We start from the raw sequence: 9,600 nt of genomic DNA on the forward strand, positions 1-9,600 counted from the left end.
CACGAACCAAACGACGCGACAATTATTGGCATAAAACGTTCATACGATCACTGATTGTTGGCAGTTTAACAACACTCAGGCACATAAACTCACAATAGAACGCCTATACATATGGTTGTACTTTGGCCTCATCTCTGGATGATGGCAAAAACTCACTACCATGTCTTCCGAGTTATGTAGATAGCAATTCAAAAGACTTGATAAATGTAGGACATATGCCTGGGTTGGCACAGGGTTCCTGGTGGTTCAGACAGGACCCATCAGTTGTCATTCTGCCTGAGCATCTGTAGGATGGTCAGGAACAGGTTGAGAATGTCGAGGTAAAGCTCAACAGACGCCCAGATGTACTCGTCATAAGTGTGGCGCTTTATCAAGTTCTCGGTGTCGTAGACGATGAAGCCTGAGAAGACTAGAGCTCCAAACCCGCCGATCACAGAATTCGATGCAGGTCCGAATGGGAAGAAGATCTGCAACACAGCATTTTGCGGCACAAGGGTTACGACTAGTGGAATGTTCAAGCGGAATGCGAGTCAGTTAAACGATATTTTCCAAAGTTCATCATGCATGTTACCTGGGTAAAGCTTATCACGACCAGGATGGTGAGAGCAGAAAACAGAAATGGTCCAAGGTAACTAAATTCCTTGCCCTTCTTTGCGGCCCAGAATGTGTATGCAGTCAGAGAGACAACCACAGCTGAGGTCAGTACCAATGCTTGAAGCACAATAGTTCCTGCAACATACAAGTGAGCATTTAATAGAACTAGTCTAAAGCAAGAAGACAATGAAAACAATTATATGAAAGAAACAAACCTTCAGTGTTTGCACAAGCCACACCAATGCTGAAGCTCAAGCACAGAGTGAATAAACCCAAGATAGCGAGATTGTGAGGGTGTCGGTGCTGATAGATGTACAACGGGATCATCACTGCAACAAGTATCACAAAATTAGCTGTTAGGAAAACAATATCTTCTGATACAAAATAACAATGGACTGTCATCTGAGCAGCATTCTCTCAGAACTCAAAAGATGGTCCGGGGGAAGGGGTCTGGGAGTGCTTCAGTGTGACGGATTTATGCTGCTGGAAATACTAACACAGGCAGAATTTCTATTCTCTTGCACTCTGTTCTGAGACTTGAGACTCCTGCCAAATTATTTCTCCATATCCTACTGGACTAAATAATAATCATTAGGACTTTATCATATTTGTGTCTAATTTGATGGTGTAAGTATGATTTTACCAAGAACCGGTTTGCTCAAATAAGATAGTTCAGAACAAAGAAATGTTCGCAATTTATATAGGCCTACTGAGAGACCACCAAAAGTGCTATTGCTGAAAGTGGTTTAGTAACTTCAAAATGTAATATTTGTGGGCAATATGAACTAGAGAGAAAACACACGACTGACCAATTTGTCATACATGTATCATAGATTGTTTTCACATAAGGACATTGATAAGGATTTAGTCACTACTAGCTTCAACATTCTAATGATGAAAGGAACTAAACAGCCAAGCAATATGAGACCAAAACATCTTTACCTGCATCATAACCTACACGTGCAGACAGAAACAGAGCTATATCAGGAAAATTAGCATCGATACTTATTACAGTTCCTCAAATGCAATCCTATCTCTACTTGTATCCATGTCACACTAACTATCAACACAAACTACTACTCCCTCCTACACAAACTACTACTCCCTCCCTTAGTTCAACCTTAGTTTAAAATTGCGACACTTATTTTGGATCGGAGGGACTAGTAAACAAAAACTTTCTCGGCTTTGCTATTTCTGATGTACCTGAAAATTTCTCTAGCGTCAGTCACCTTCTTCCTTCCTCCCTTCCTTCCTTCTGGCACCGAAACCTCGCCAGAAACCTTGCCGGGGAAGAGAGCCCGACTATCTATCTTAGGGTAAATTCATTGCCCCATTATCTGTCTTAGGGTGGGGAGGAGGGTGCAGGGGATCGCCGGAAGTCTTCCCTGGTGCAGCAGGGCATAGAGTGATGGTCGGGGAGGCAGCCAGCAACTGCGGTGGGGGGAGGTTGAGGGGAGGGCGGGGCGCCAAGGCGGTGCGCAGTAGCGCCCGCCGGCCGCGGGTGGTGGAGGCTGGCGGTGAGGGTGGGGCAGGCCGGCGGCGTCGCGAGGAAGAAGAGAGGGAGGTAGAAGATGAAAGTGCGTGATCTGTTTCGATCGTTGGATGAAGATCTAACGGCCCTAGTTAAAAGTGACTGATGGACTTTCATTTTCAGTTACCTGACTTATAGTTGGTCCCAAACTCTCTAGTCTCTCTCCCAACATGGCCAGCACTATCAGAATGGTCATCAAGCACCAACTCCCCCACCTTACTTTCATTTGAGTCCAAGTGTAAACACTATCCCATCCATGTTTTGTGCTGTCGATTAGGCTGTTGGGGAAACCAATTATTTTATCAAGGAAGTAATGCAAATTGAACAAAAAACTCTGATCGCTATGAAGGCCTTTCCCGCACCTCAAGGCACGCTAAACTGATACCAAGGCCTACTAAACCTTGACATTTGATGTATATCCATATAGTGGCTACCTTGAGTGGTGGCAACCATCAAGGCGTCTATTTAGAACCCTGTCCTGCCAGCTACACTCCAAACTCGACTCCACATTAAGCTGTCTGAAGAAACTCTGATGTCTGCAGGTCCTATGTCGTGGAGGCAACCCACAGGTGCATATAACCCTTCATATAGGCCCGTTGCACACAACTACAGTCAAACTAAAATACATATATCATGTTATTAAGGATATGGTAACAGTTAAGTTCAAAAAAAAGGGGGCATGGTAACAGTTTCAGCATTATTCCTATTGCATGTATATCACCATGGATTCGTTGCTTACTGATTATGAACGGCTTCATCTTAATTCACAATTCGATTTGGAAAGAAGAAAAACACATATAATGTAACTAAAATTTGTAACCAAAATCCACTGAATCAAACTATTGCATCTTGAACTAGCAAGATCCACGATCTACACTGTAGATTCGAACAGCTGGGCGTCCTGCAACCAACGGGCCAAGCAAACTGCTAATTGAGGCGAGGTCAACGAATTTCTAGGTGTCGTCAGATTCATCACAGAATAAACGCGCCACGACAAGGTCAAGGATGGCGCCAGATGGGGGAGAAAACTAGAGCACTTACGGATGAAGGGGAGGACAGCGAGCACGAGCGCGAGGACGGGCGAGTTGGAGAGCGTGGCGTTGAGGGTGGGGTGGAAGACGGTGATGGCGGAGACGACGGTGGTGAGGACCAGCTGCGCGCAGAGGATGCCGTAGACCTTGCGGATGAAGCCCCAGCGGAGGGCGTTCTCCCCGCGCGAGATCCCCGGGTAGAGCGTCTCCCCGTTCCCCGCCTCCAGGTCGATCGACGACGCCTCCACCTTCTCCTTCATCTCCGGGGCCCGGCGGTAGCCCGACGGTGCCAGCGGCTGCATCTCCGTCGCCGACGCCATCTCTCTCGCCGACGCTCTGGCGTGGGGAATTGGGGATTTCGGTTGGGACGCGGTTTGTTCGATGGGCGGCGAATTGGGGATACTATATAGATTTGTTTTTTCTTCGGGGAGAAATGGTGCTGTGTGTGTGTATCTATTCGCTAGCGCTACGCGTACTCGTGGGTGGTGCCGAACTTTTCTGGCCTCTGAGGTGGGCCCAATTTGGCATGTTACTTTTTCTTGAAAATTATTTTTTGCCTACAAAAAAGTAAAATACACCACAAATGATTAATCGAGGAGTGTCAAGTTAGTCCTAATATCGATGCAAAAAAAGTTAGTCCTAATACATGTATTGTACACTTGTTTACTCGTATGTGTGTATAAGTTTTCCCTCGGAAACCTGCCCCCCCCCCCCCCCACACGGGATTAGGGTTTTAGGGTGGAACCTTGGCGGCGCACATCTATCTCGTCCGGCGGGGCACACATGCTTGCTAGTTCGAGGATGGCGATGTCCTTTGATTGGGGTGCAGGGAAGGAAACCTTGTCGCCGAGGGCGGCAAGGGCAAAACTAGCGGAGGCGTTAGGAAACTGGACATCACTGAAGAAGCCACACTCCTGGTTCTGGATGACAGAGAAGAAACTCCAGCAACGAAGTGGTTGGTTGGTAGGAAGGTTTTGTATTGTCATGTCCTCCACATACAGACGATCTCGAGTGCTCTCCAGACGGCTTGGGGTAACCCTAAGGTACTGATTTTCCGATCTATGGGAGAGAATTTGTTTGTGGCGGAATTGGCGCCTCAAAGGGATACGGCTCGAGAATGGGAGGGCTCACCATGACACGTTAGTAAACATGCGATGATTTATTATAATTTTGATGAATGCATGTGACCTTCAGAACTGAGATTTGACAAGGTCGCCGTTTGTTTAAAGAGGAGAATTATAGAAATGGGAGGTCTGCGTTCTGACTACTCGCTTGCGGTTTACATAGCGCCACTGTTTCGACGGTTATTCAGTAAGTGGGACATAGTCATTAGAGCTTTTCACCATGTGCGCGACGAGCCCCTATAGCCCGTACATAACACACCCAATACTGGGCAGTTTGTAGTCCTCGGAGCCTCCAATAGTTTGGACAAGATGAAACTTGCAGGCACTTCCTCACCCTCACACCCCTAGCCTCAATCTACTAGCCTCAACCCTAACCCCTTTACTTTGCTTCACATCCAGCCATGGCAGCCCAGCCGTCTCCGCCTCGGGGTGAACCACTCACAGGCTTGAGGGTGATGCAAGACGATACCACCTTCTGATCAAGACGGCAGCGGGCTGTCATTCCTGAAGTGAGGGTGAGTTTTCACAGCTCGATGATGCACTTCCTGTTGGAATGGTCCCCTCCCTGACATCTGCCGCCACGGCCTTGACGGTAGTCCGACACTAGGCGTCTTCCTCAAGAATGGATCTTCGCCGGAAAGATTTGACCACCCAGTGTGGTGGGTGCCGTCTCTGCGTAACACGGCGGACTGGAGTGAGCAGCAAGGGGAGTGAACTAAAGGGTACCGTGGCCACATGGACAATTTGGCGTGCCCTGTAGCTATGGCATATGTAATCCTTGTGCTTTTTTTCCCTTCAGACCATGTTAGTTTCTAATGTGTGTGAACAACCAGTTGACACTCCTCGGTATGGGGGATGTGTCCTAGTGCCCTATGTCGTCATGCTTGCTTATGTGATTGCACAAAGTTACTTCGAGTCGTAAAGGTTATGTGTGTTAACTTGTTGACATGGTGTGGTTGTTGCGAGTCGTAAAGGTTATGTGTGTTAACTTGCTGTCATGGTATCTCTGCAAAATGCAAGTACGTACTGAACAATGTAACTTGCTATAATAGAGTCTATGGATGTCCATATGTTATAGCAGACGTACCACAAATTCAATCAACTATTAAAACACACGAATTCGCGTCAGTAACTCAAAGTATCGGTCCACTTCACATGCCCGGCGTTCACGGTGTAAGAGAGCTTATGGTCTTCTTCAACTGCTCTACAGTTTGCTTCAGCTCCTGTTTCTCCCTTTGCAGCTTGTTGAGTGCTTCACGTACTGCCTCCAGCTTCCTCAAGGCCTTAGGGACAGACTCCGGCTTCTTCATGGCATCCATAATTAGTACGAGCATCGTCTTGCTTGATGATAGGTATGTAACAGGCTTGCATGGCATGGTTGTGACAAGAGTGTCAGATGTATGTTTGATGGCATCATTGCCAGTGATAGCATCTTCAGTTCTCAGCAATTCAGGGTGGTACTGCCCGTGCTTGGTTCTACACAAAATCTTCATCACAGGTGAACAAACATTATCAAGAAGAGCCTGGATGTACGGTGCTAAAGGAAGGCTCCGACTTTTATCCACGCTTGCTGTCGGATTTCGGGTTCCGCAAACCCTTGAGAGGTTCGAACTCTGGGGTGCGTGCGGAGATCTCAACCTACCCAGCCTGCCAACTCGCGAAACTCACAGCCCATCACATGCGACTCGAAGGGAAAGGAAGACACGACAGTTTACCCAAGTTCGGGCACCTTGCGGTGTAAAACCCTACTCCTGCTTTGTGGTGGATTTGCCTCGAGGGGCTGAGGAAGAACTAGTACAGTGGAGAACAACCTCAGGAGGCGTGTTCTTGAGCTCAGATGAGTTGGTGAGATGGTGAGGGCAGAATGGATTCCACCCCCCCTATTAGTGGTGGCTAGGTCCTATTTTATAGTGGCCTTGGTCCTCTTCCCAAATGTGGGCGGAAAGGGATCCCACAACGGACAAATTTGAAAGGTGTAGGATCAAAAGTATGTCTAGAGGGGGGTGATTAGACTACTTGACCAAATAAAAATCTAGCATTTTCCCAATTTTAGTTCTTGGCAGATTTTAGCAACTTAGCACAAGTCAAGCAATCAACCTACACATGCAATTCTAAGAGTATAGCAGAGAAATGTAAACAATTGCATATGAAGGTAAAGGGGACGAGTTTGAGGATGCAAACGCAATTGGAGACACGGATATTTTTGTCGTGGTTCCGATAGGTGGTGCTATCATACATCCACGTTGATGGAGACTTCAACCCACGAAGGGTAACGGTTGCGCGAGTCCACGGAGGGCTCCACCCACGAAGGGTCCACGAAGAAGCAACCTTGTCTATCCCACCATGGTCGTCGCCCACGAAGGACTTGCCTCACTAGGGTAGATCTTCACGAAGTAGGCGATCTCCTTGCCCTTACAAACTCTTTGGTTCAACTCCACAATCTTGTCGGAGGCTCCCAAGTGACACCTAGCCAATCTAGGAGACACCACTCTCCAAGAAGTAACAAATGGTGTGTTGTGATGAACTCCTTGCTCTTGTGCTTCAAATGATAGTCTCCCCAACACTCAACTCTCTCTCACAGGATTTGGATTTGGTGGAAAGAAGATTTGAGTGGAAAGCAACTTGGGGAAGGCTAGAGATCAAGATTTATGTGGTAGGAATGGAATATCTTGACCTCGACACAAGTGTAGGTGGTTCTCTCTCAGAAAATGTATGCTGGAAGTGTAGGCACGTTCTTATGGCTCTCTCTTCGAATGAAGAGTGGGTGGAGGGGTATATATAGCCTCCACACAAAATCTAACCGTTACACACAACTTACCAAACTTGGTGGGACCGAATAGTGAAACTCGGTCAGACCGATTTAGCAAATAATGTGACTCTTAAGATTTTCGATGGGACCGGCATGTCAACTCGGTGGAACCGATATGGTTAGGGTTAGGGCATAACGTAATCTCGGTGAGACCGATTACACAAACTCGGTGAGACCGATTTTGGTAATAAGCTAACCAGAGAGTTGGTCAGGCAAACTCGGTGGGACCGATTTATTCATCTCGGTTAGACTAAAACGGTACGAAAGGGAAATAGTGAGTTTGCATTACAATCCCGGTGGGACCGATCTCTCATCTCGGTTTGACCGAAATGTTACGAAGGGAAATAGAGAGATTGCAATTCCATCTCGGTGAGACCGAGATCCCTATCGGTGAGACCGAAAAGACTAGGGTTTGTGGCTGTGGCTATGACATCTGAACTCGGTGGCATCGGATAGATAGTTTCGGTGGGGCCGAGTTTGACTTTTGGTTTAGGTCATATGTGGATGCGAGAAAGTAGTTGAGGGTTTGGAGCATATCACTAAGCACTTTGAGCAAGAAACTCATTAAGCAACACCTCATCCCTCCTTGATAGTATTGGCTTTTCCTATAGACTCAATGTGATCTTGGATCACTAAAATAGAAAATGCAGAGTCTTGTGCTTTGAGCTTGAGACAATCCTTTTGTCCTTAGCATTTTGAGGGATCCACTTTTCTCATCCATGCCATGCCAATCATTGAGCTTTCCTGAAATATTTATCTTGAGATAGCATTAGCTCAATGAGCTATATGTTGTTAGGAATTACCAAAACCACCCAGGGATAGTTGCACTTTCAATCTCCCCCTTTTTGGTAATTGATGACAACATATAGATCAAAGCTTTGACAAATGATAATAAGAAAAAAACATTGTCGCTTTGAGAAGTATGTGAAAAGCAAGAGCTCCCCCTAAATTGTGCACTATTTAATATTTTCTTTGGACTGCAAACGCACAATGAGTTAGGATCATGGGTCACTCTTACATGTCACATACATCTTGGTGGAGCGCTCAAAATGATAATAATTAAATACATGCACTCATCACCAAGCAAAGTGAATGATCATATGAGGATATAAGAGATAATATCATCCAACAAGCATTAAGGTAGCATATGATCAAACACATGATCATTCAAGTATCTCACAAAAGGCATAATGTATCAAGCAAACACACACATAAAGAAGTTCAACCACCAAAAAACAAGAGAGAACAAAAGCAACACTCTCTCTCGAAGACTATGATCTATACATTTTTGTCCCCCTTTGGCAACAAGTTACCAAAAAGTTCAAAAATGCATAGTGCTAATCGACTCTCAGGCTTGGTCTTCATGAGGTGGTGTAGAGATGAATCCAAGTACAAAAGCATTAGTTGATGTAGCTAGAGCTGGTGGAGTGGGTGCTGGAGCTGGAGGCACTGAGGCTGTGGCAGCAGGTGCAGATGATGTAGCTCTGGTGTCTGGAACAAGCACTGCAGCAGATCTCTGTCCTCTGGGCACTCTAGCAAATGCATCTGTGGTAGACTTGCCCTTCTTATCCTCCACATCCTCCTGAAGTTGCTCAACTGGAGTTTGGATCTCAGTGACTTTGACATCAAGAGCATAAAACTTCTGCTCTCTGATTCTCTCCAAACTCTCCTGGTTTTGAGTCAGGGTGGCCAAGCCCTTCTCAATCCTCAAGATGGAGGCAATCAAATAGCCAAGCTGATCTTGCTTGCTCTTCAGGAAAATTTGAGATGCCTCTTTAGCAGTTGGCATCTTTGCAGCTTTCTCTGCCCTTGCTTTCTCTCTCTTTTCATGTGCTTGCACAGATGATGGTTCCTCCTCATTCATCTCAACAGTGTTATCTTCAAATTCAGGGTATAGGGTTAGATGCTCTTTATCCAAAAGATATGTGCCTGTGCCCATCTTTGAGTTGATGAGCTCCTGAATGTGTGGATCATACCCACAACTCCTCTTCTGATCAGCACCAGTTCTCTTGATTGTTTCCACAATCAGGCTCATGACTTTGAATTTCTGAGGTATATCAAACAAGTGCAGCAAGTTGATAGCATGACCTCTGATCATCTTGTGATCTCCTGACTTGGGAAGCAATGTATGCCTAAGTATCCAGTTGATTGTAGGTAGACCAGATAGCAGGAAGTGTACAGATCCAAGCTTGTGAGTTTCCAAAGCTTTATTTGGGATCTCTCTGTACATGTGAGCCATAGTGTTGTGGTCTTTCTTCTTCTCTGCATATACATCCAAGTCATCTTCAGATTCCTGCGGGGTATTGATCAACTCAGCCCATTCTTCAACAGTGGATTGGTACTTCGTACCTTCAAACATCCAGACAATCTTCCCATATGGGTAGAAGTGAGCTGTGGAGTAAAATTGCATGATGAGCTCATCATTCCACTTGGTGAGCTTTTGGGCAACAAAGCCATTAACTCCACAAGACTTGAAGTTGTCATAAACTCATGGATAGTGAGCTTCATTCT

At 46.0% G+C, this 9,600-nt stretch overlaps 1 protein-coding gene across 1 annotated transcript; it reads right to left on the reverse strand.

The window, feature by feature from the left end:
- Nucleotides 1-3,568, reverse strand: LOC123132159 (BI1-like protein). Its single transcript, XM_044551926.1, has 4 exons — nucleotides 3,167-3,568; nucleotides 810-923; nucleotides 572-729; nucleotides 1-467 (listed from the first exon to the last, which is right to left on the reverse strand). The coding sequence occupies exons 1-4, from the start codon at nucleotides 3,474-3,476 to the stop codon at nucleotides 261-263; spliced, it is 789 nt and encodes a 262-aa protein (XP_044407861.1). The 5' UTR covers nucleotides 3,477-3,568; the 3' UTR covers nucleotides 1-260.
- Nucleotides 3,569-9,600: the final 6,032 nt, after the last annotated feature.

The sequence above is a fragment of the Triticum aestivum genome, chromosome 1B (genome assembly GCF_018294505.1).
Source record: "Triticum aestivum cultivar Chinese Spring chromosome 1B, IWGSC CS RefSeq v2.1, whole genome shotgun sequence".
In the NCBI taxonomy this organism is placed as follows: Eukaryota; Viridiplantae; Streptophyta; class Magnoliopsida; order Poales; family Poaceae; genus Triticum; species Triticum aestivum.